Genomic DNA, 25,920 nt, shown 5'->3' on the forward strand with positions numbered 1-25,920 from the left:
GGGGGTTCCTCGGGGAAACCTCCACTTGGTCAAGGGAGAGGGACTCCTGGGGGTCACTCCTCCAGTGAAAGTCCGGTCCGTCGGGTCCTGGGGGCTGCGGGTGCAGGGTCTCTCCCAGGTGTCGGGACTTTGGATTCAAGGAGTCGCGGTCAGGGGAAGCCTCGGGATTCCCTCTGCAGGCGGCGCTGTGGGGGCTCAGGGGGGACAGGTTTTGGTACTCACAGTATCAGAGTAGTCCTGGGGTCCCTCCTGAGGCGTCGGATCTCCACCAGCCGAGTCGGGGTCGCCGGGTGCAGTGTTGCAAGTCTCACGCTTCTTGCGGGGAGCTTGCAGGGTTCTTTAAAGCTGCTGGAAACAAAGTTGCAGCTTTTCTTGGAGCAGGTCCGCTGTCCTCGGGAGTTTCTTGTCTTTTCGAAGCCGGGGCAGTCCTCAGAGGATGTCGAGGTCGCTGGTCCCTTTGGAAGGCGTCGCTGGAGCAGGATCTTTGGAAGGCAGGAGACAGGCCGGTGAGTTTCTGGAGCCAAGGCAGTTGTCGTCTTCTGGTCTTCCTCTGCAGGGGTTTTCAGCTAGGCAGTCCTTCTTCTTGTAGTTGCAGGAATCTAATTTTCTAGGGTTCAGGGTAGCCCTTAAATACTAAATTTAAGGGCGTGTTTAGGTCTGGGGGGTTAGTAGCCAATGGCTACTAGCCCTGAGGGTGGGTACACCCTCTTTGTGCCCCCTCCCAAGGGGAGGGGGTCACAATCCTAACCCTATTGGGGGAATCCTCCATCTGCAAGATGGAGGATTTCTAAAAGTTAGAGTCACTTCAGCTCAGGACACCTTAGGGGCTGTCCTGACTGGCCAGTGACTCCTCCTTGTTTTTCTCATTATTTTCTCCGGCCTTGCCGCCAAAAGTGGGGCCTGGCCGGAGGGGGCGGGCAACTCCACTAGCTGGAGTGTCCTGCTGGGTTGGCACAAAGGAGGTGAGCCTTTGAGGCTCACCGCCAGGTGTGACAATTCCTGCCTGGGGGAGGTGTTAGCATCTCCACCCAGTGCAGGCTTTGTTACTGGCCTCAGAGTGACAAAGGCACTCTCCCCATGGGGCCAGCAACATGTCTCGGTTTGTGGCAGGCTGCTAAAACTAGTCAGCCTACACAGATAGTCGGTTAAGTTTCAGGGGGCACCTCTAAGGTGCCCTCTGTGGTGTATTTTACAATAAAATGTACACTGGCATCAGTGTGCATTTATTGTGCTGAGAAGTTTGATACCAAACTTCCCAGTTTTCAGTGTAGCCATTATGGTGCTGTGGAGTTCGTGTAAAACAGACTCCCAGACCATATACTCTTATGGCTACCCTGCACTTACAATGTCTAAGGTTTTGTTTAGACACTGTAGGGGCACAGTGCTCATGCACTGGTACCCTCACCTATGGTATAGTGCACCCTGCCTTAGGGCTGTAAGGCCTGCTAGAGGGGTGTCTTACCTATACTGCATAGGCAGTGAGAGGCTGGCATGGCACCCTGAGGGGAGTGCCATGTCGACTTACTCATTTTGTTCTCACTAGCACACACAGGCTTGTAAGCAGTGTGTCTGTGCTGAGTGAGGGGTCTCTAGGGTGGCATAAGACATGCTGCAGCCCTTAGAGACCTTCCTTGGCATCAGGGCCCTTGGTACTAGAAGTACCAGTTACAAGGGACTTATCTGAATGCCAGGGTGTGCCAATTGTGGATACAATGGTACATTTTAGGTGAAGGAACACTGGTGCTGGGGCCTGGTTAGCAGGGTCCCAGCACTCTTCTCAGTCAAGTCAGCATCAGTATTAGGCAAAAAGTGGGGGGTAACTGCAACAGGGAGCCATTTCTTTACACCCTGGTACCAATGAGGGGTTTGAACCCTCAGAGTACAATCAGCGTTGGTAAGGCCGATCGAACGTCGTTGGTCTTTCAGTCTTTCAAGACTGACAGCTTTAGTGTTTCCATCACTGCCTTCATGCAAGCCATTTCTTAATTCGTGTGGCTGCCGAATAAGGTTGAACGTGAGAACAGAAAGTTTAAGCTCCGTTGTTGGGATTCAGATTTTAATGAAGTGAGTCTCAACCAAGAGTGATGTCTCAAGGCTATCCCATGACAGTATTCATGAGCCGCTAACAAAGAGGATTGCTGCACTGATTATCTGGTTGGACACCATGAGACCTTCGTTGACTATTTCTAGAAAGTCCTCTCTCCTATCCCTGGGGAGGTCATCTGCAAATTGTTGAATAGAGTCCCAGAGTGCTCTATTGTACCTACCAAGGCCAACAGTGGCACTCGCGGCTTTCATGGTCGTCGCAGATGTATTACACACCTTGCCCCCAACCAAATCAAATTTCCTGCTCTCCTTATCAGAAGGAACAGACAAAGCTGGAGCTGTGGTGTTAAATTATTTTGCAGCCAGGATAACTGAGTTAGGAGGTTGGCCTGCTCTTAGGAACAGTGGATCTTGTTCTGGAGGCCTATATTTATTTTGTAGCCTTGGAGCCAGCTTGGTAGTTGCTGGTGTAAGGAAGAGCTCCATTGCAGGTTCCAGCAGTCCTGGCACTAGTGGAAGCAGTGGTCTTCACGCCACTCTTTGGTGGAGCATCTCAAATATGACAGTTGTCGTAGGTGTGGGAACTGACATTTGCATATTTAGTTTTGCTGCTCCCGTCACTAATACCTCCTGGAAAGTGGATATGTTATCCAATGAAGAGACACAGCCTCACTGTGTGTGAGGACGGCATGTAGGTTCTACCTTCTCTCGACGTCGATTGATGTTGTTTCCTCAACAGCAAGCAAGTCTGTGCCGTACTTGGTCTCAACATCTTATCCCTAGACGTCAACCGGGAAAGGTGACGTTTCCTCTGTGGCATTTTCTTCGTGGACCTTCCACGTCCCTCAGAGGCCGATGCAAGAGCCCTGGTAGAGCAATTACCATCTCCTCGCTCTGAGGACCCACCTTGAGTTTGTGTTCACTGTTCTTTCTTGCTGTGGAGGCGAATCTTCTCCTTCTCTCAAAGTACGACGTGAAAACTTCTTGCAGTGAGGACAATGATCTGGTTGATGACCTGATGGGGGAGACAGGATACAGACACCGAGGGGAATCAGTTTTTGCCTCCCCACCGACATAAAGGACACTTGTCAAAAAGGAGGGTATTATACATGCTCAAAATTCTGTCAGAAGAGGAGTCGAAATGCGAGAGACTATTGAAAATGTCCAGTGGACCAATTTAAGTCAAAATTTACAAGTGAAATTTAAAGGGAAAAAGCTTAAAAGGCGGAGTTCAGTGTTCTAGGATCCTGTCACCAGGTACTAGAAAAACAACTGAAGCAACTGCCATCAGTCTTAAAGGCACAGTCATTTTCCACTCACATAATGACAGCCTAAAGGGATACACTGCTTTCCTATTCTTCATCTCTACTTTGCCAGGAAAAGGGGTCTGTGAAGGAGATTTGAGGTTTGGTGTAAAACACTTAACCTCAAATTATACATTTTAAGGGTATTTTAACCCTGTTTCCTAAGTACAATCTGAAGAACTGTAGCTTGTTTACCTAGGCTTCACATTATATTCTATCTTAAGTGTCTCTGCAGGCCTTCCTGAAGTAAGGTGAACGTCTATACTTGAGAGACCATGTATAGAAGTGCTTTGGGATACTGCACGTGGGTGGAACTATTCAAATGCTTATTACAATCAATCGAGATCCCCTATGAGAAAACCAACTATACTTGAGACCTTCTTTAGTTCGGTAAAGCAGGTGGTGCAGGAGGTGCAAATGCAAGCAAAGGGGTTTACATTTGTCAATGTAAGTCTTTGTGGTGAAAAAGTGCAATCCCAAAAATTGATTAGTGAGCATGTCCAAATGAATGAGAGAGAGGTGGTCAGGTACTAAGGCTGCAGGTCTTAGGGTAACATTTGCCAATGCTGTTAAACAGTCAACTGCCTCCCAAAAGCAATCCGCAGTATAGGAAGCTCTGTTCTGGTTGTAGTACCCACTACACACATTTGTGCTGGGTTTTTGATGCAACTTGGAAATGCACTGGGTTCCTGCTAACCAGGTCCACAGTTCAAATGTTCAGTCCCCAATCAAGACACCTGGTCACTTGATCCCCAAGTGGACAGGCCCTTTAGCACCTCTGTAAGTTCCATAGTAAATGGTACCCCTGATACCTAGGGCATGGGTGCCGAAGAGGGCCCCTAAGAGCTGCAGCACAATTTGTGCCACTTTAAGGGACCCAGCACCAACCTCATGCAGGCTGCGTGACCAGGTGCTCCCAAAAGTGAAAACAACATGACACACAGCCTCTGTGCCATGTCCCCTAAACACTGCATGCAATATCTGTAAGTCATCCATACAGCAGGCCTTACCGCCCTAAGGCAGAGTGCATTAGACTACATGTGTAGATATATCTGCAAGAGCAGATATGCTCCTGCTATGTTCTTTGTTGATTCTTAGACATAGTATGTGAACAGGGGAGCCATTTTAGACGGCGGACTATGCACAGCATGTGTATCCGCAGCTACACATGCCACCGAACACAGGTCAATACGAGTTACCCAGCTATATGACTGCCTCCTTGAAACTACGGATGTTTGGTATCGAACATTTCGTAGTAATAAACCCCCACTGATGCCAGTGATGGATTTATTAATACATGCATCCAGAGGGCACCTCAGAGGTGCCCCCTGAAAACCTACGAAATGATGGTGGGCTCACTGGTGGGCCACCAACAGACTAGATTCTGACCTCCAAGGGTGACAGCTTTTGCTTTCTGGAGGTCAGAAACACAGCCTGCTCTTGCAGGGGTGTTAAACACCCTTCCCAACAGTATGACTTGACAGTCTGCATTCTAAGACAGGTGGCTTCAAAGACATCCTCTGTCTTTGATATGCAAATATGGCCGATCTACCTTAGCCCATGGCCCATATGGCACCTGGACAGGTGAAGAAATTAGCTATGCAGGTGGCGTGTTCCATTTTCAGACTGGACACACCCCTAGGGTGACCAGTCTGAAGGGAACACAGCTTTCAGAATCATGCCATCTTGTGTGTGGTGGAATTAGGAATTCTGGCACAGGGTGATGTCCACTCCTCAAAGGAAGTGGTCATCTAGGGGGTATAGTGACCTCAAGGGTAGGTAGCTCATTGGCTACTACCCTGCACCCCCTTCAACACCATTTAACTGAGTATTTAGTGGACCCATGATACCAATATCTCGGGTCTTCACTGGACACAAAAGGAGTGGATAAGAAGCCTGTTGTCATGAGAACCGATGAGCACGACAGACTTGCTGCCAACCTTGCCAGCTAGCTGCACCAACGCTTGAGGAACAACTGACCTGTCCTGCCGCTGCACCACCAAAAACCTGATGCAGGACATCACAGCACCTAAGCTGAAGTGGCCCAACGGTATCAACGTGGTTCTCAGCCTCCCCCTCCCTCCCACCAGAGACAAAGCCCACCTTGAGTTTGCCCACTGCGGCAGCAGCGTCTGTAGCCTGTTTCTGAAGATCCCATCCGCCCCCTCATACACCTCAGGTGATTGGCACCCGATGGTCCACTGCACCTCCGCACACAGATGCCCCGGAGTGCACTGATTGGTTTGTACACACTGGATCCCCAGTCTATGCCTGCAGACGGTTTCTGTGGGCCCCCTCCACTGCGACTGCCCCCAGTGACGATAAAACCAGCTGGTCCAAACCACCTCTGCAGCCGGACTGAGGAGAACAAGACCACTGCTGTCCCTACATCTCTGAGCACTGCAAGACTTGAACCCCCTTGGTAGTTCGCACGGACTGGAATTTCAGTCCACCCCCACTAGCAGCTTTGTGACCAGACCAATCCCCCACAGACATACGGGGGCACCCAATGTTGAAATGTACTACTGCACCTGGCCACCCTTGTGCCACCCAAGGTTACCTGATGGTGTGGCCCTGGACCTTGTCCCATACTTATCATTAGTCCAGGAAATTGGTCCCATAAGTCACTGTACTATACCTGTATGCAGTGCTTGTTCTTCCTCCATAGAATAACATTGCTGCATCTAAAAAAAAATGCACTGTCAACTTTTTTAAACTCTAAAAATTCATAATTCGAAAAGTACTCACCTAATTCCAGTGATCTAAATTTATATAAAATTACGTATTGTTATAAATTTGGGTCGGATTTGAGAGGGTGTCGTACTTACTGCCTGTGTGTGTTTTATAAGCTTAGCACTACCCTCTGATATGCCTGCTAGCCCACACTACCAAAACAAGAGAGCGTTTGGGATGTCACTTGTGCCTCTCTGATACCTCTGTGGTTTGCCTGGATTCTTTGCACAGTGTACCTATTGTTGGTCCAATATTGTAAGGAAATGCCTCCTTGGCATGGTTACCCCGACTTTTTGCCTTTGCTGATGCTATGTTTTGAATTGAAAGTGTGCGGAGGCCTGCTAACCAGACCCCAGCACCAGTGTTCTTTCCCTAAACCTGTACTTTGTATCCACAATTGGCACACCCTGGCATCCAGATAAGTCCCTTGTAACTGGTACCTCTGGTACCAAGGGCCCTGATGCCAGGGAAGGTCTCTAAGGGCTGCAGCATGTCTTATGCCACCCTGGAGACCCCTCACTCAGCACAGACACACTGCTTGCCAGCTTGTGTGTGCTGGTGAGAACAAAATGAGTAAGTCGACATGGCACTCCCCTCAGGGTGCCATGCCAACCTCTCACTGCCTATGCCAGTATAGATAAGTCACCCCTCTAGCAGGCCTTACAGCCCTAAGGCAGGGTGCACTATACCATAGGTGAGGGCACCAGTGCATGAGCACTGTGCCCCTACAGTGTCTAAACAAAACCTTAGACATTGTAAGTGCAGGGTAGCCATAAGAGTATATGGTCTGGGAGTCTGTCAAACACGAACTCCACAGCACCATATTGGCTACACTGAAAACTGGGAAGTTTGGTATCAAACTTCTCAGCACAATAAATGCACACTGATGCCACTATGCTCCTGCTATGTTCTTAGTTGATTCTTAGACATAGTATGTGAACAGGGGAGCCATTTTAGACGGCGGACTATGCACAGCATGTGTATCCACAGCTACACATGCCACCGAACACAGGTCAATACGAGTTACCCAGCTATATGACTGCCTCCTTGAAACTACGGATGTTTGGTATCGAACATTTCGTAGTAATAAACCCCCACTGATGCCAGTGATGGATTTATTAATACATACACCCCAGAGGGCACCTTAGAGGTGCCCCCTGAAACCTTAACCGACTATCTGTGTAGGCTGACTGGTTCCAGCAGCCTGCCACAACCGAGACATGTTGCTGGCCCCATGGGGAGAGTGCCTTTGTCACTCTGAGGCCAGTAACAAAGCCTGCACTGGGTGGAGATGCTAACACCTCCCCCAGGCAGGACCTGTAACACCTGGCGGTGAGCTTCAAAGGCTCACCCCCTTTGTTCCAGCACCACGGGGCACTCCAGCTAGTGGAGTTACACGCCCCCTCCGGCCACGGCCCCACTTTTGGCGGCAAGGCGGGGGGAAATAATGAGAATAACAAGGAGGAGTCACTGCCCAGTCAGGACAGCCCCTAAGGTGTCCTGAGCTGAAGTGACTAACTTTTAGAAATCCTCCATCTTGCAGATGGAGGATTCCCCCAATAGGATTAGGGATGTGACCCCCTCCCCTTGGGAGGAGGCACAAGGAGGGTGTACCCACCCTCAGGGCTAGTAGCCATTGGCTACTAACCCCCCAGACCTAAACACGCCTTTAAATTTAGTATTTAAGGGCTCCCCTGAACCTAAAGATTTAGATTCCTGCAACTTACCTGAAGAAGAGGACTGCTGAGCTGAAAGACCCCTGCAGAGGAAGAACAGAAGACACCAACTGCTTTGGCCCCAGACCTACCGGCCTGTCTCCTGCCTTCCAAAGAAACCTGCTCCAGCGACGCTTTCCCAAGGACCAGCGACCTCTGAATCCTCAGGGGACTGCCCTGCTTCAAGAAAGACAAGAAACTCCTGAGGACAGCGGCACTGCTCCAAAACTTTGTTTCAAAGGAGCAGATTTAAAGACCCCTGCAACTCCAGGTAAGAAGCGTGAGACTTGCAACACTGCACCCGGCGACCCCGACTCGACTGGTGGAGAACCAACACCTCAGGGAGGACCCTCCGGTGACTCCGAGAGTAACCAAAGTTGTCCCCCCTGAGCCCCCACAGCGACGCTTGCAGAGGGAATCCCGAGGCTCCCCCTGACCGCGACTGCCTGAACTCTAATTTCCCGACGGCTGGAAAAGACCCTGCACCCGCAGCCCCCAGCACCTGAAGGATCGGAACTTCTGTGCAGGAGTGACCCCCAGGAGGCCCTCTCCCTTGCCCAGGTGGTGGGTACCCCGAGGAGCCCCCCCCCTTGCCTGCCTGCACCGCTGAAGAGACCCCATTGTCTCCCATTGAAACCTACAGAGAACCCGACGCTTGTTTGCACACTGCACCCGGCCGCCCCCGCGCTACTGAGGGTGTACTTTTTGTGTGGACCTGTCCCCCCCATCCCCCGGTGCCCTACAAAACCCCCCTGGTCTGCCCTCCGAAGACGCGGGTACTTACCTGCTGGCAGACTGGAACCGGGGCACCCCCTTCTCTCCATTGAAGCCTATGTGTTTTGGGCACCTCTTTGACCTCTGCACCTGACCGGCCCCGAGCTGCTGGTGTGGTAACTTTGGGGTTGCTCTGAACCCCCAACGGTGGGCTACCTTGGACCCAAAACTGAACCCTGTAGGTAATTTACTTACCTGCTAAATCTAACAATACTTTACCTCCCCCAGGAACTGTGAAAATTGCACTGTGTCCACTTTTAAAACCGCTATTTGTGTTTTATGTGAAAAGTATATATGCTACTGTAATTATTCAAAGTTCCTAAAGTACTTACCTGCAATACCTTTCAAATGAGATATTACATGTAGAATTTGAACCTGTGGTTCTTAAAATAAACTAAGAAAATATATTTTTCTATAACAAAACCTATTGGCTGGATTTGTCTCTGAGTGTGTGTTCCTCATTTATTGCCTGTGTGTATGTACAACAAATGCTTAACACTACTCCTTGGATAAGCCTACTGCTCGACCACACTACCACAAAATAGAGCATTAGTATTATCTCTTTTTGCCACTATCTTACCTCTAAGGGGAACCCTTGGACTCTGTGCATGCTATTCCTTACTTTGAAATAGCACATACAGAGCCAACTTCCTACAAATATACAAAGAGCCAGCTTTCCTACAAGCAGTCAATTACATTTATAGAACATCAATTAACAAACACCATCTCAACCACATAGATGCTATGTGAATCTGAGTAGACGGTGCCCTCTTGTCCTTGTCAGACTCTGGGGCCAAGGAAAATGACAAAGAACCAAAGTTTTTTGTTTTCATACTTTGTTACAAGAGCCAGGGAAGCAGAAAGACCAAGGATTATTCAAACAATAAGTCAGACACACTGATCTGGGGACTAATGTTTGGTGGCAGTATCAAGCTTTCAGGTCCAGAGAAGGAGTTAGCACAGCTGGTTGAGGGTAACTGCCAAGGACTTGAAGACATGTAGTTCACAGACTGCAAATTAACTGCTTCCCTTTAAGTTTTTTTAGTGTTTGGCACTCCCACAACTGAGATTGCCCAAGTGTGAACAAAATATACAAACTTTCAGTTCGATCTCACATATTTTTCTCTCATTTGTGTTTACTGCAAAAATAACTGTGGAGTGGTGTGGATAATACTAAATTCTTAAAGAATCACACAGATTAATTCTTTGTCTTGAGTTAAAGTGATTCCAATGGCTCTTACCTTTGCTCTCGTAAGGTTGCCTGAATTTCGCATACTCGAACTAAAGATCTCAAATTTTTTAATTCCGTACAAATTTCTGACATGTGAATGCTTCCCATGTTATGAGATTCCTCACGCAACCTTGACGCCTACATGAAGAAAAAAAAAAACGTTACCAACAATGCAAGTTACAGCAGGACTTATGTAACTAAGGGCAAGTAAGTTCAATTAATATTGCATGAAACAAGGTGCACATATACATCAAGAGTATAAGGAATCGCCTTTCACCATGCTCATACTCAACCCTTGCACCACATAAGAAAAGATGTTCCTTTAAGTACCAGGCACATGTATGCATACAAATGTTGAGTACGAAATATGTATCATTACTTTAAATTAGACTGTCACAAAAGAAAAATCAGATGGATTTCAAGATTTTAGTGCTTGTAAGTGTGAAATTTGGTAAACTACTACTTGTGTTGTAATGGACATGGAGACAGATTTAATGTATGCATTTGTGTAAAGCTATATAAAATGTTTGCAGTCTGTTATTGCTGTTGGTGTTTGTGACCACATCACAGTAGTACAACTTATTCCTTATTTATGCCTTATGTTACAGATATGTAACAGAGGTTTATTTCTAGTTAAGAGTACAAGGAGTCTGTGCTATACATGAACAAACGTGCATGTTTTATGGGCAATGAACATACCCTTCTGCCATGTGTTGTTTTTTCTAGGAAATGTCTCTAGAGGAAAGTAGACCTTGCACTCACTCACCAAACATGAACAATGTAATGAGCAAATTTCATCATACCTGGTGAAACTAATAACTTCAGTAGCACATTATCGCACATTCGGCAAAGTAACACTCATGCAAATACATGGATGTGTTAAGGTTGTGCCACTTTGTAAAGGAGAAAAAATGCAACAGTGCACCTCTATTATATCAAAAGTAATAAAGGTTACCAGCTTGAAACAGCAAAATCAGACATTAAAATTTCTTGAAGGAGAGAATTTAATACACAGGAGTGGGATGGAGATTCACAAGAGTATCAGTCATTTTTCAAATGTAAATTGAAATGATTTATTAATGACAATCTTATACTGTGAACAAATTCTCACAGGACGTTCAAATAACTGTAGGGAAAAGTCTTGCGGCCTGCAAAACGCCATCTCAGAAAGGAAACCCGTGCAGACTCTGTGTAAAGATGGGACCTGACAACAGTGTTGACGTTTGTTAACAGGACCTAAAACGTAAGTGGTAAACTGATAAAATGCTGCAGCCACAACAAACCGAAGGTAGGGCAGCACTGGCGGCTTCATAATACTACTATCCAGTAGTATGTGTCCCTGGAGGTTTGTGTGTAACACCAAGAGCTTTTTCAAAAGAGCGTGAGAGGTGTATGTGATAGTGAATATCTTCCATCCCTCCTTAATCATGAATCTGTTCAACAGTCAAATTTAAAATAACTTGCGAACAGGCTCCCCTTTCGGGCACCTAGATTATAATCAGTTTGGACTCTGTATGGTGGTTTTCAGGGGCAATTTTTATTTGATGAGATCATCTATGCTTAAGGGCAGGGCAAGGTAAAGGACCAATTGGTATAAAGGATACCCTTATAAGGAGATTTAGTGGTGAAGGACTACAGAAGAGCCAAAATGGTCAGTGAAAGGCTTCCTCTAGTGGGTTAGAAATGTTCTCAGTGTTGATGCAACAGTTGCGCTTAGGTCAATGCTTGAGTGGATGACTGACAAATTTAAATGCATATTAATGCATAAATAACTGATGTTGATATCTTTAAACTGACAGCAGCGACACTCCTATTTGAAAAGGTATTGCATGCAAGATCCCATTTTGCTGTGGAGACCTAGAATAAGACTGGACATAAAACACACTATGAGATCCTTAAACAGACAAGCTGCAGCAACACCCAGGTCAGATTAAGTATAAACACTTCACAGCACTGAAGGACAAGGAACAGCTGAGGACAACCCATTCGAAAAGCTGTGGGTAGGTAGACAGTGCAGCCAAAGACTAACTTGGCAATGTTCCTATCATTTTGCCATAAGAACATGATACATCCCAAGGAGGCAAATTTCTTCAATACATGTTCTAGAGAAAAACTAGGTATACAATTCAAAGCAATGAATGCAATGGAATCTTGTACTACTTACCTTACACAACTCCAAACTTCTAGCCCACTACTTGCGACCAGAAGAGGTGGGTTTCTCTCAAGCTAAACTTAGCTTAGAAAGTTTCACTGGAGGGATTTTAGTTTTTTGCTTCAAATGACTAAGTGGTACTTGGTAGAATTTTACGCTATAGTCTAGCTTGGGCTTTTGAACCAACCAACTATTGGCCAATTTATTCCACTTACAAAGAATGATCGGTACTCCACACAAACTCTGGCTTGGACATTCCAAACATGAACAAATCCAGTGGTAACTGTGTGGTAGTGGTGGGTACACAGTTCATCTTAAAACAATTAGTTGTGCAAAAGAAAAAAAAAAAGCTGCAGTCTTTGCAAGTTTATCTACTTGTATGTTCCTGCAGCGGTTTCAGGGTACTCCAAAAACCATCCGGGCACACAACAGACTAGAATCTTCCAGATGGAAGTTACCAAACACACAGACTGAGGGCCAACTCAAAGGAAACACCCTACATTGACTTTGCACACTTATTCTGATCTTAGATGGCACACAGATGGACACTAGCTTCAACCAATGGCCTGTGCTATAAAGTATATATATATTTTTTTAATATTGGAGCCCATAGGACCACTCACAAAATTGCACAGAAGACCAAGGTACTTTGGAGTGGGCTTATAAGTGAAACGTTTACAAGGAAAAAGATCAGGTGCTCAGCAAACCATAAAATGAGTGGCAGAGATTGGAAATATAGGTGCGGGGAAAGCACTACAAGTAAACTGTCCATAGGATTTAACATTGGACCTACATGACTTGGCCAAACGAGGTATAACCTCTAGAGACAACTTCAAATGCACAGAGTTTTGAAAAGGAATGTTATTTTGTTCAGTGTCATGCATTCCATATCACTTCAATAGGTACAGCTCACTGAAAAACCTCTGTATTTTACTGAAAACGGGAGCATGAACAATAGGCGAAGCAGCTCTCGAACTGAAAACTGGCTAAGTCTGCAAGATACATGCTATCTGCCAATGAAGGCCACAAGTTACTTTCGATTGTCAAAGTAAACCATAAGATGAAAGTTACATAACTATACCTACAGTTCACCACCATGGGTATCTTTCACAGACTCACATGCAAGAATTATGCGTTCTTGACATGCTTCCAATCTTGGAAGTCAATATGAACATAGCAATGTAGAGAGAAAACAGTTTTGAAATCAGCCACAGACTACATGTAACCAGTAAGCCCTATTTTGTGACCAGAACTTCAGCAATTCAGGCAACATGACCTAGAGCTCGACCGCTTAGAAGCTTTCAGCTGCCAGACTTAGATTGTAACCGTGACATGCATAAAACTCAGTACCTGATGAATGCCACAGAACATATGTGAATATGTTAAAAAGATACCAATGCTGGAGCACTGAGTTACAGCTGAGTAACTTTTGTCTTCTCCAGCACTGGATCTTTCATAGGTTCAGAAGCTTGAATTATGATTTAAAAATAGCAGTGCCAATAACCAGGAGGATTTTGGTGGGAATGAGGCTCACAATATGTAAAAAAGGTTGGGGAGCACCATTTTTCCCCACTGCGGACTACTTTTTGGATAGGACGTTGATGCAATAGAGCTTTGTGAAGGCATATGTTGCTGCTTTACAGGTTTCGCATAGAGGCACTAGTGTGGTGAAAGATGTTGGCAAGCCATACTTCTTGTGGAGTGGGGTCTTATGGTGACTGATAAGTATGCTCATCACATTATGCACCAAAGTGGTGAAAAAGAAAATGGACTTGGCGAAGGCCTTTTTAGTTAAAGGGTAGACCAAAAGTCAAAACTAACTGATCTGACTGATAAAAATCCTTCTCCTTTCAAACATGTAAATAAGGCACAGTCGAGTGTGGAAAAGTCACCAATGATATCTTTTGATTTAGATGGAAAAAAAAAGTTGGTGCTTTTGCAATAAATATTGGGTTCAGAGGAAGAGCCACTATCCTCAAACTAGCGTAAAAATAAGTACTTACAAGAAAGCACTCCTCTTGCTGGTGCAATTGTAAGTAAAAAAAAAGAAAAAAAAACAGTCTTCTGTGAAGTGTTGGGTAGAACCTCTATGAATCTGTTTGAGGGGAGCACTCATCATGGTTGTTACCTATACTAAGTTCTCAAGAAAATGTTTATTCTGGCAGGAAAGAAAACACTTTGAATGAACTCTTATAAATGTTGACAAGAAAATTATGGCTCATTAGGCTTTCGAAGTTTGCTGCCAGATGCACTCTTACTGAAGAATACTATAAACTGTTTTCTACTCATATAAGAATATATGGATTAAGATGAAGCAAAGCTAAAAGGTCTAGCTCTTCTGAGAGAGCACACCTTAGAAACCATTTCCATTCGAAACTGAGTCTTCATTGATAAAGGGACTTTAAAGGCTTGAAATACCTTTCTACATTCTTAGGCTACACCTACATGACCAAACGTAAGGGCCTGAGGAGCCAAGAAGTACAACGTAGTGACTGACTGTAATAAAGAATCTTTCCATTGTCCTATGTGGATATGGCTTGAAAAGAATTGTGTTTTCACAGTCATGTCTGACATCTCCACAAACCAATACTAGATCGGTCATGAAGAAACCACAATTATAACTAGACCGCTCTCCTTTCTAATTTTGCAGAGCACTCTGGGCACCAGGGGTATTGGTGGAAAATCATACAGAAATATCTCAGCCCAGCTCATTGCAAATGCTTTCCCCTTTGGAATACTGGCAGGGCCCCTGCTCACAAACATCACATTGTAGTTTCCAATTTCTGAAAAGCTGGACTCGCTGCTTGCTGTCCAACTTCCCCACAAACGTCTGATCTGTCTACTGAGCGAATCTGCAATATTGCTTTACTGTCTGTTCACACCACTGTGTGCATATTTCACTTTCAGAGGGAAAGCTTCTAGAGCAAACATTACTGAGTTATAAACAAACTGATATGCCATGTTGCCTCTGTTTCAGTCAAAACACCTTTGTTGTGTAGGCCTTGAAGGTGCACTCCCCATTCCAGCAGGGAGGCCTCAGTCATAAGAATTACACCCTGGGATATTCAGCTTCAAACTTAGCCCGCTGAAGATGGTCTTCTCTTCGTTTTAACAATTTGAAGGAATTATCTGGTGCATGACCAATATATTGCCCTAAACTTGCTGCCTCTGCATTCGTTTTTTACTGTTCTTGGTTTGGTCTTATTCGCAGACAGTATTGAGGAATCAACAGGATGCATAAGGACATCATGCCTAAAAATACTTTGAGCTTCATTACTGTTCTGCTTGCCACTGATTGGATATGCGTGGCCAGACACATTAACATTTGCCCTCTTTCCATGATTGGAAACACTTTCCCTTGTTCGGATAAAACCCTTCCACCTAAAAAGACAATATCTGTGACGTATGCAGATCTCTTGACCTTGATGCCCAGCCATAGGCCAGAACAATAAGTGGATGAATGGTTGAAGCATTTGATTAGCTTTTGGGAAAGTAGCTGCTCTGCTCAGCCAATCACCCAAGTTAAAATGTACACCGTTTTGCTTCAGAATGAAAATGTCACTTACCCAGTGTACATCTGTTCGTGGCATCAGTCGCTGAAGATTCACATGTTTTGCATAGCTCGCCATCTGGTGTTGGGTCGGAGTGTTACAAGTTGTTTTTCTTCGAAGAAGTCTTTCGAGTCACGGGACCGAGTGACTCCTCCTTTTGTCTCCATTGCGCATGGGCGTCGACTCCATCTTCGATTGTTTTCCCCGCAGAGGGTGAGGTAGGAGTTGTGTTGTAGTAATGGTGCCCATGCAATGGAGTGACTAAGTATGTACCTATTTAAGGTTTAAATAATATATTTACAAATGTACAAAGCTTAAGTTAACTTCCGAACTGCTACAGGCTCCCGGGGAGGCGGGTGGGCACATGTGAATCTTCAGCGACTGATGCCACGAACAGATGTACACTGGGTAAGTGACATTTTCAGTTCAATGGCATCTGTCGCTGGAGATACACATGTTTTGCATAGACTAGTAAGCAGTTAACTCCCCAAAAGCGGTGGTTTAGCCTGTAGGAGTGGAAGTGGTTTGAAATAAGGTTCTTAGCACGGCTTGACCTACTGTGGCTTGTTGTGCAGATAACACATCTACACAGTAGTGCTTGGTGAATGTGTGAGGCGTAGACCATGTGGCTGCCTTACATATTTCGTGCATTGGAATATTTCCTAGGAAGGCCATGGTGGCACCTTTCTTTCTGGTTGAGTGTGCCCTTGGTGTAATGGGCAGCTGTCGTTTTGCTTTAAGGTAGCAGATTTGGATGCACTTAACTATCCATCTGGCTATACCTTGTTTTGATATTGGGTTTCCTGCATGAGGTTTTTGGAATGCAATAAATAGCTGTTTAGTTTTCCTGATGTTCTTTGTTCTGTCAATGTAGTACATTAATGCTCTTTTGACATCTAATGTATGTAGTGCCCTCTCAGCTACGGAATCTGGCTGTGGGAAGAATACTGGTAGTTCCACCGTTTGATTTAGGTGGAATGGTGAAATATAGTCCTTAGGACTACCTTATTTTTGTGTAGTTGGATAAAAGGTTCTTGTATTGTAAACGCCTGAATCTCACTTACTCTTCTTAGAGATGTGATGGCGATGAGAAATGCAACTTTCCAGGTTAGGAATTGTATTTCGCAAGAATGCATAGGTTCAAAGGGTGGACCCATGAGCCTTGTTAAGACGATGTTAAGGTTCCATGAAGGAACGGGTGGTGTCTGTGGTGGTATAATTCTTTTGAGGCCTTCCATAAACGCTTTAATGACAGGTATCCTAAATAGTGAAGTTGAATGGGTAACCTGCAGGTATGCAGATATTGCTGAGAGGTGTATCTTAATGGAAGAGAAGGCCAGGTTCGATTTTTGTAAGTGTAGTAAGTAGCCCACTACATCCTTTGGAGATGCGTGTATTGGTTGGATTTGATTCTGATGGCAGTAGCAAACAAACCTTTTCCATTTGCTTGCATAACAGTGTCTAGTGGATGGTCTTCTAGCTTGCTTTATGACTTCCATACATTCTTGTGTGAGGTTTAAGTGTCCGAATTCTAGGATTTCAGGAGCCAGATTGCTAGATTCAGCGATGCTGGGTTTGGATGCCTGATCTGTTGTTTGTGTTGTGTTAACAGATCTGGCCTGTTGGGCAACTTGACGTGGGGTACTACTGATAGGTCTAGCAGTGTTTGTACCAAGGTTGCCTTGCCCATGTTGGTGCTATCAGTATGAGTTTGAGTTTGCTTTGACTCAATTTGTTTACTAGAAATGGAATGAGAGGGAGAGGGGGAAAAGCGTACGCAAATATCCCTGACCAGTTCATCCATAGGGCATTGCCTTGGGACTGCCTGTGTGGGTATCTGGATGCAAAGTTTTGGCATTTTGCGTTCTCCTTCGTTGCAAATAAGTCTATTTGAGGTCTTCCCCAAAGTTTGAAGTAAGTGTTCAGAATTTGGGGGTGAATCTCCCATTCGTGGACCTGTTGGTGATCTCGAGAGAGATTGTCTGCAAGTTGATTTTGGATCCCTGGAATAAACTGTGCTATTAGGCGAACGTGGTTGTGAATTGCCCAGCGCCATATCTTTTGTGCTAGGAGGCTCAGCTGCGGTGAGTGTGTCCCCCCCGTTTGTTTAGATAATACATTGTTGTCATGTTGTCTGTTTTGACAAGAATGTACTTGTGAGTTATGATTGGTTGGAATACTTTTAGTGCTTGAAAAACTGCTAGCAGTTCCAGGTGATTTATGTGCAGTTTTGTTTGATGTACGTCCCATTGTCCTTGTATGCTGTGTTGATCGAGGTGTGCTCCCCACCCCGTCATGGAAGCATCTGTCGTTATTACGTATTGTGGCACTGGGTCTTGGAAAGGCCGCCCTTTGTTTAAATTTATACTGTTCCACCATAGAAGCGAGAGGTATGTTTGGCGGTCTATCAACACCAGATCTAGAAGGTGACCCTGTGCTTGTGACCATTGCGATGCTAGGCACTGTTGTAAGGGCCTCATGTGCAGTCTTGCGTTCGGGACAATGGCTATGCATGAGGACATCATGCCTAGGAGTTGTAATATCATTTTTGCTTGTATTCTCTGTGTTGGGTACATGCGTTGTATGATTTTGTTGAAATTTTGAATTCTCTGTGGACTTGGAGTGGCTAATCCTTTTTGTTGTGTCTATTATGGCTCCTAGATATTGTTGTACTTTGCACGGCAGAATGTGTGATTTTGCATAGTTGATGGTGAAACCGAGTTTGTAGAGGGTTTGTATGACCTGATCTGTGTGGTGTGAGCACCTTGTCAGTGAGTTGGTCTTGATTAGCCAGTCGTCTAGATACGGGAATACGTGTATTTGCTGCCTTCTGATGTGTGCAGCCACTACTGCTAGACATTTTGTAAAGACTCTTGGCGCGGTTGTTAAACCAAACGGCAATACTTTGAATTGGTAATGTATTCCTTTGAATACAAACCTGAGGTATTTCCTGTGCGACTGATGTATTGGTATGTGGAAATACGCGTCTTTGAGATCTAAGGTTGTCATGTACTCTTGTTGCTTTAGCAATGGTAACACCTCTTGTAGCGTGACCATGTGAAAGTGTTCTGATTTGATGTAGGTGTTTAGTGTTCGGAGGTCTAGGATTGGTCTCAGTGTTTTGTCCTTTTTTGGTATTAAGAAGTACAGTGAATAAACCCCTGTGTTTATTTGTGTTTCTGGTACTAGTTCTATTGCGTTCTTTTGCAATAATGCTTGAACTTCTGTTTCCAGAAGGTCTGAATGTTGTTTTGATAAATTCTGTGTTCTTGGTGGTATGTTTGGAGGGATTTGTAGAAATTCTATGCAATAACCATGTTGGATAATTGCTAAGACCCAAGTGTCTGTAGTTATTTCCTCCCATGCTTGGTAATACTGGCCTATTCTTCCCCCCACTGGTGTTGTGTGGAGGGGATGAGTGACATGTGAGTCACTGCTTGGTTGTAGGGATTTTGGGGCTTTGAAATCTTCCCCTATTCCTAGGGAATTGTCCTCTGTATTGGCCCCGAAAGCCTCCCCTCTGATACTGTCCCTGGTAGCTGGACGGTGTTGTCTGTGAGGTGCTGGCTTGTGTGGCCTGACCCCGAAACCCCCCTCTAAAGATTGTCTTGCGGAAGGTGCTGTAAGTGCCTCTGCCCTGCGGGGAGTAGAGTGCGCCCATGGCTTTAGCAGGGTCAGTGTCCTTTTTCAGTTTCTCAATTGCCGCGTCCACCTCTGGTCCGAACAGTTCTTTTTCATTGAATGGCATATTGAGCACTGCCTGCTGTATCTCTGGTTTAAAACCAGACGTTCGTAGCCATGCGTGCCTTCTTATAGTCACAGATGTGTTAATTGTTCTCGCAGCTGTGTCCGCTGCGTCCATAGAGGAGCGTATCTGATTATTTGATATGTTCTGTCCTTCCTCAACCACCTGCTTCGCCCTCTTTTGCATTTCCTTGGGTAGATGCTCAATGAGGTTCTGTCATAGCGCGCAAGTAGTGCTTGGGAGTTAGCGATGCGCCACTGGTTTGCAGCCTGTACTGCGACTCTCTTTCCAGCTGCATCGAACTTGCGGCTCTCTTTATCTGGGGGTGGTGCATCCCCAGATGTGTGGGAGTTGGCTCTCTAGCGAGCTGCTCCTACTACGACGGAATCTGGTGGCAGCTGTGAGGTGATGAAAACAGGGTCTGTAGGAGGCGCTTTATATTTCTTTTCCACCCTTGGTGTTGTTGCCCTACTCTTGACCGGCTCCTTGAAGATGTTTTTTGCGTGCCGTAGCATTCCTGGGAGCATAGGCAAGCTTTGGTAGGAGCTGTGGGTGGAGGAGAGGGTGTTGAATAAGAAGTCATCCTCGACTGGTTCTGAGTGGAGGTTTACGTTGTGGAACTCTGCCGCTCTAGCCACCACTTGTGAATAAGCCATGCTGTCTTCTGGTGGTGAGGGCTTTGTGGGATACGCCTCTGGACTGTTGTCCGACACTGGGGCGTCGTATAAGTCCCAAGCGTCCTGGTCTTGGTCACCTTGGCTTGCGGTGGTGTGAGCCGGGGAATGTGATGGAGTTTGTGCTGGTGAAACGTTAGTTACAGGTGGAGGAGAGGGTGGCGGAGTTACCTTTTTCACCATTTTTGTTTGTGGTGCTTGGTCTGTTTGAAACTCCAGTCTCCTTTTCCTTCTAATTGGGGGAAGGGTGCTTATTTTCCCTGTTCCTTCCTGTATGAAAATACGTTTCTGCGTATGGTCCACTTCGGTGGATTGCAACTCTTCCTCAAATCTATGCTTTCGCATCTGAGAGGACAGTGATTGTTCCTCTGAATAGGAACCGGTAACTGGGTCGGTTGCGGCTCGTTTTGGCACCGAAACCCTGTCTGTACTCTTTTTCGGCTCCGAGGTGACTTTTTTGGAGTCGAAACCTCTCGGCGTCGATCTTCCTCGGTGCCACTGTCTCGGCGTCGAGCCGTCTCGGCACCGCTTTCTCGGCGTCGATCCCTTTCAGCAGCACTGTCTCGGTCCCGAGCAGGCTGCGTGCCGGTGTCTCGACCGGAGTCGGACGATCTCGGCACTGTTTCGGCCTTTTTCGGTGCCGACGGTCGGTCACCGAATTTATGGGTCGAGCCATGGCCTGGTGGCAGTGGCGTCCCCTGGGCCTTGTCACTTTTCTTGTGTGTTGCCTTCGACGTCTTACTCACAGTTCTTGGATCGTCGAATTCTTCGGAGTCCGATTCGTGGATCGAGAAGGCTTCTTCCTCCTCTTGTTCCTCGAACTCTCGGTGTGCTGTCAGCGTGGACGCCATCTGAAGTCTTCTGGCTCGACGGTCACGGAGTGTTTTTCGGGACCGGAACGCACGACAGGCCTCGCAAGTCTCTTCACTGTGCTCAGGCGACAGGCACAGGTTACAGACCAAATGTTGGTCTGAATACGGGTATTTGTTGTGGCATTTGGGACAGAAACAAAACGGGGTCCGTTCCATCTGCGTTGTCTGACACGCGGTCGGGCCGACCAGGCCCTGATGGGGGATCGAAAGCTACCCCGAAGGGCACCGGAGCTCTCCAAACTTCGATGCGGTGTCGATTCTATCTAAGCCGAACCCGAACGCAACAATACCGACGTAATCTTCCGATACATAGCTAACTTTCCGTTCCGAAACTCGGAGCAACAGGAACACGTCCAAACCCGATGGCAGAAAAAAAAACAATCGAAGATGGAGTCGACGCCCATGCGCAATGGAGACAAAAGGAGGAGTCACTCGGTCCCGTGACTCGAAAGACTTCTTCGAAGAAAAACAACTTTTAACACTCCGACCCAACACCAGATGGCGAGCTATGCAAAACATGTGTATCTCCAGCGACAGATGCCATCGAACACGCTGTTACTGGGGCCACAGACACTGAAAATTTGGAGTGCTGATTACAGGCCAAATGTAAATGCACTGCACTTGAAAGGATGTCTTGTGACCATAAAAAAAAAAAACAAAAAAAAAAATTGTGACTCACAGGTTTAGGAATGTTCACATAGGTATTCTCTAAACCCAAGGAAGCCAAAGCCTCTCCCTTCTTAATAAATGAGATTATTTCATGGTGAATGATCAAAAACTTAGCATTTTGAGGTACCCAATCAGACGCCGTAAATCTAGCACCATGCTGTTTATGATCAAAAAGAACCTTGAACAGGAGGTTTGCAGTTTAAAATACTGACATTTCCCCCTATCATTGCTTACTCAATTCACCTTTCTGGTGTACTGAATGTGACAGCCATCATTTCTATACTGTCTGCACTATTGAAAACAAATATTAATGCAGATATCTTCCTTGACTTTTTAGGTTTGAAACTTTTTTTTTTTTTTTTAATTAGGAAGCTCGAAGATGGTTTCAGTGTCCACTGAAATTGACTGAAGAGCAGAATGTCTTTGGTCAACATGTGGATGAAACCCTTCAAAAGAGATCAATAATTCTCAACTCTACTTCAGGTCGGAATGAAGTGATTCACTGCAGCTGCACCTTCTGATCGTGGCATTTACTTTCTGCAAGAAACCTCATGTACATTTATTCATGGAAGCAATGATTAGAGCATATGAATTAGCTGAGGGATTGTGCTAGTTAGTGCTGTCTTCTTTTCAAAGTTTTTCAAGAGAAGGATTTAAGTGCTGCATACAGCTTTGAGATTCAGACTGCACCCGCTACCAATAGGCTGCCACAGGATACCATTTCTGCCCTCCTTATCAGGAGGAGCGGTACATCGGTTTTCAAGATCTGGACTGTTTCAGTTGATGCAACTCAATTCGCCTTGACTTGGATCAGGATGCAGCCTGGAGAAGATTTTGTCACCTTAAATTTCTTTTATATCCTGAATAAGTTAACTGAGGAAGAGGAAGGAGGTTTCCTCACTGCTGGGCCTTCCTCCTGTATGTGTTCTAGAATAAAATTTGGGCTTTCCTTAAAATCAAATAAAAGAAACACATTACTTTTCTTCTACTGAGCTTGGCAAACTATACTTACGAGAAGCTCCTTCGAAGATGTTAAACTCTTTACTATTGTCTGAAGGCAAACTCCTTAGAACTGGTCCTGAGCTAGCATCATCAGAGGCTACACATCAACCTCATTCGGAATCATCATCAGCAGAGTTATCTTACTTGTTTGCCTGGTCATTAGCTATGCTCATTATCCATCAACATTTTAATCCCTTTCTGGGACAATAGCACCACCAGATTGTACCAGTTCCTCTTGTTCAGTGACCACTCTTTTACAGGCTGTGCAATCTGGCATATAGCATGACCGAAATACATGAAGTCATCCTATCCAGCCACCTTTTCACTGTCCTCACCGCCAGAGATATCAGGTAAACCACATCTGTTTCTGCACTGGCAGAATCATCTCTTCTGCAGAAACTGCTTGAATTGAAATGGGCTCTCAGGAACAGCTTTTTTTCTGCGCCAGTTTTATGGATTATTTTTAAAATATTTTACAGAAAATCTGAGTTCAGCAGCAAAATGGTAATGGTGCTCTTTTGGCATAGAAGAAAATAATTTCCCTTCACTTGCCTGTTATCTAGGTACGAGTACACATACTCATTGCCTTCAAGTAAGCAGCCCCTCCAGCAAGAAATTCTGTAAACACTTGATCCAACTAGGAAGAGCTTTGCATTGCTAACAGGGGTACCCATTACAAACAGGAGGTACTTGCGATGGTGTGGATTCACTGCTATGAAAATAATAGATATCTTTTAAGTCTATTGTTGCCAAGCCTCATGTTACTGATGGGCTGTCATGTTGACCTGTTATGTCTTGACACCAGGGTCTAGAATTTGTGTGTTAGTTCATGTTTCAAAATGAAGTATGGCGTACACTCCTATGTTCCATTATGAAGGTGGTACTTGTAGGAATGTGCCACCTTACTGGCATAGTGACCCCCACTTTTGCCTGATGTCAGTCTGTTTGGACTGCAGTTCATTGGATCCTGCTAACCAGGACCCCAGTAACTGTGCTCTCTCCCCCTTAAAAGTAGTTGCTGGTAACTTTACACCCACAATTAGCATGCTGGTGTACCCATGTAAGTCCCTAGTATATCGTCCCTAGGTCACCAGGGCACTGGCACCCAGGGGTCCCCTGGAGCTGCAGCATGCATTATGTCACCCATGGGAGCCTAAGCAAACTAATTACAGCCTGCGTGAAATGCTGCAGGCACCCTTTCACCACCTAACGTGACTACGGAATTTAGGGATTAAAAGTCACGCCTCTGGTAGGCCCTTCGACCCAAGAGAAGGGTGCTTGTCTCCAAGTGTTAAGGCACCCCTGTATGATCAGGGTGAACCTAAAGAACCCAGGCCAATTCCTGGACTCAAGTCTGGGGAAGCTATCTTAAGGTATGTAGTGGATGCTGATCAACACAAGTGGTCCAGCTACATAACTGCTACTCCAAACCTAGGCATGTTTGGTATCAAACATGACGGAATCATGCAACTACACTGATTCCAGTGTTAGTAGCATGATACCATGTACTCTGGAGGTTCCTTAGACGATCCCCCAGTTCTGCCTATGCAGCCTTAAGGGGTCTAGCTGCAAACCCACGCTGCTGCTGACCTCAGGCAATGTTCTGTCCTCCTACTGGTGAGCCAGGCTCAGCCTGGAGAGGCAGAACAAAGGATTTCCAGCAAGGTAGAGGTGTGACCTCCTCTCCATGTGTATTAGGTGTCAAAGGGCTGGGGTGGGGTCTGAGCACCACCAGACTATTTTGCACCAGTTCAGGAACCCCCAGTTCCCGCTCTGGCGCGAAGCTACAGAAAGGACAGGGGAGTGACCACCCCCTACCCAGCTCCTCCCTAGGAAGGTGCACCTAGCTCTGTCAGGTGGCCACTTGACTATGCCATCTTGGAAATAAGATGTGCAGAGGCCCCTAAGTGCATCTGACTGGTTAGGCCTGGTAGAGGACGTCCCTGACCCCACTCTGATACGTGGGTCTCTACAGAGAGTGACCAACCCCCTTTTGGGGTTAGGGCCTCCTTCGAGGGTGAGTCCTCAGATTCGTCGAGCGAGACTCTCCAAGGAACTCTCTGCAAGACATCTTCTGCTCCTGGCCTCTGGAACCGCTGCTGGTCTTCGTTGGAACCAAACAAGTCTGCTTCTGGTGGGAAGGCTCCCATTGCAACATTGTTTCTCTGGATCCTGCAAGAATTCTGCAACAACCAAGGCTGTGCATCCTCCAAGGTCACAAGGACTCTCTTCGCACCAGGAAGCACGAAGGAATCTTCCTTGGAGTGAAGGAGTCACTCCCCTGCATCCGTATGCTCAGGTGACAACTAAAGATTCTGCATCTGAAGATCCTGCAACACAGGTGGTGAGTTTGTGGCCTCCTCTGGGTCCTGCTTGTTTTGTAACCAACTTGGGAGACTGGGCCCCTGCCATTGGATTGGAACCCCTCAGCACCTTGACTGTTACACTTGCCGAGGCTTGTTGACTCTACCTCAGGGACATCTTCAGGCACCAAGAAGCCTCGCCTCCAGCACTTTGCAACATGAGGATCTGCCCTGTGACGTGGGACTTCTGTTTTGTTGTGCTAGCAAGACCTCCTTATGACTCCCTGTGTCCATCGCCTGTGGGTCACTCGTGGGGGCTCCATCGACTTCAGCTGGCCTTCCTGCGTGCTGAGGGCTTGGTCTGACTCCACCTTCTGGATAGTCTCCTGGATCATGCTGGTCCCCAAAACTTTGAAAACTCTTCTTCAGCTCCTGTTTGCAATTGTCAGAGCTTATTGGCAACCTGGCTGGTCACTGACCCTGATGCAATCCTGTGGCAATCGAGGAACAGCTCGTAGGCGACTCCTGGGATCTTTTGCAGCTCCTGGATCCCGCAGCTGGACATCTTCCACAAACTGGCAGGAACTTCACTTTCAGAAGGATAGATTTGGCCACCTGCACACCTCCAAGGGTGCTGGACTCGACCCCCTCTTATTTTGTGTACATATTGTGTATAGATATCTCCAAATAAGATATACCAATGCTAGTTTAGTAGTAGCACTGTAATAAATTATCCTTTATTCCTGCACTACTTGTGTGGTTCTCTCTTGTGAGTGAGTCACTGTGACTATGGTGGTATTGCAAGTGCTTTACCTTCCTCCGGTATAAACTTTAGCTGCTTGCCTCAGCTACCTCTAGAGAGCTTCTGCTATCTGGACACCTATTCACTATCACTAAGAGTTGCCTGGACTCAGTATAGGATGCCACACCATAAACTGAGCCAGCCTCCTACAGTACTATCTATCCTCTTTCTAAGTTACTTCCCCCCTTTTGCCAGTATGGCCATTTGCTGGCAGCTGTAAGCTTGAATCTTTGGCACATTTGGTGTGGGTTCAACTTCTTGTTCAATATAGCATTAATGTTTGATAATATTTTAACAACCATTTGTCAATCGGGGTTTCTCTCGATTCTTGAAGGAAATGTTCAATT

The 25,920-nt window shown here is 46.0% G+C and overlaps 1 protein-coding gene across 9 annotated transcripts in view; it reads right to left on the bottom strand.

The window, feature by feature from the left end:
- The window catches only part of WAC (WW domain containing adaptor with coiled-coil), a 554,026-nt gene that overhangs the window by 39,662 nt on the left and 488,444 nt on the right, over positions 1 to 25,920 (bottom strand). For all 9 annotated transcript variants that reach the window (XM_069211302.1, XM_069211303.1, XM_069211305.1 and 6 more), the window contains one exon: positions 9,814 to 9,941. In XM_069211302.1, coding sequence (XP_069067403.1) covers positions 9,814 to 9,941 — 128 coding nt within the window. The remainder of the gene's footprint in view (positions 1 to 9,813; positions 9,942 to 25,920) is intronic.

This window comes from Pleurodeles waltl, chromosome 10 (assembly GCF_031143425.1).
Source record: "Pleurodeles waltl isolate 20211129_DDA chromosome 10, aPleWal1.hap1.20221129, whole genome shotgun sequence".
Lineage (NCBI taxonomy): Eukaryota > Metazoa > Chordata > Amphibia > Caudata > Salamandridae > Pleurodeles > Pleurodeles waltl.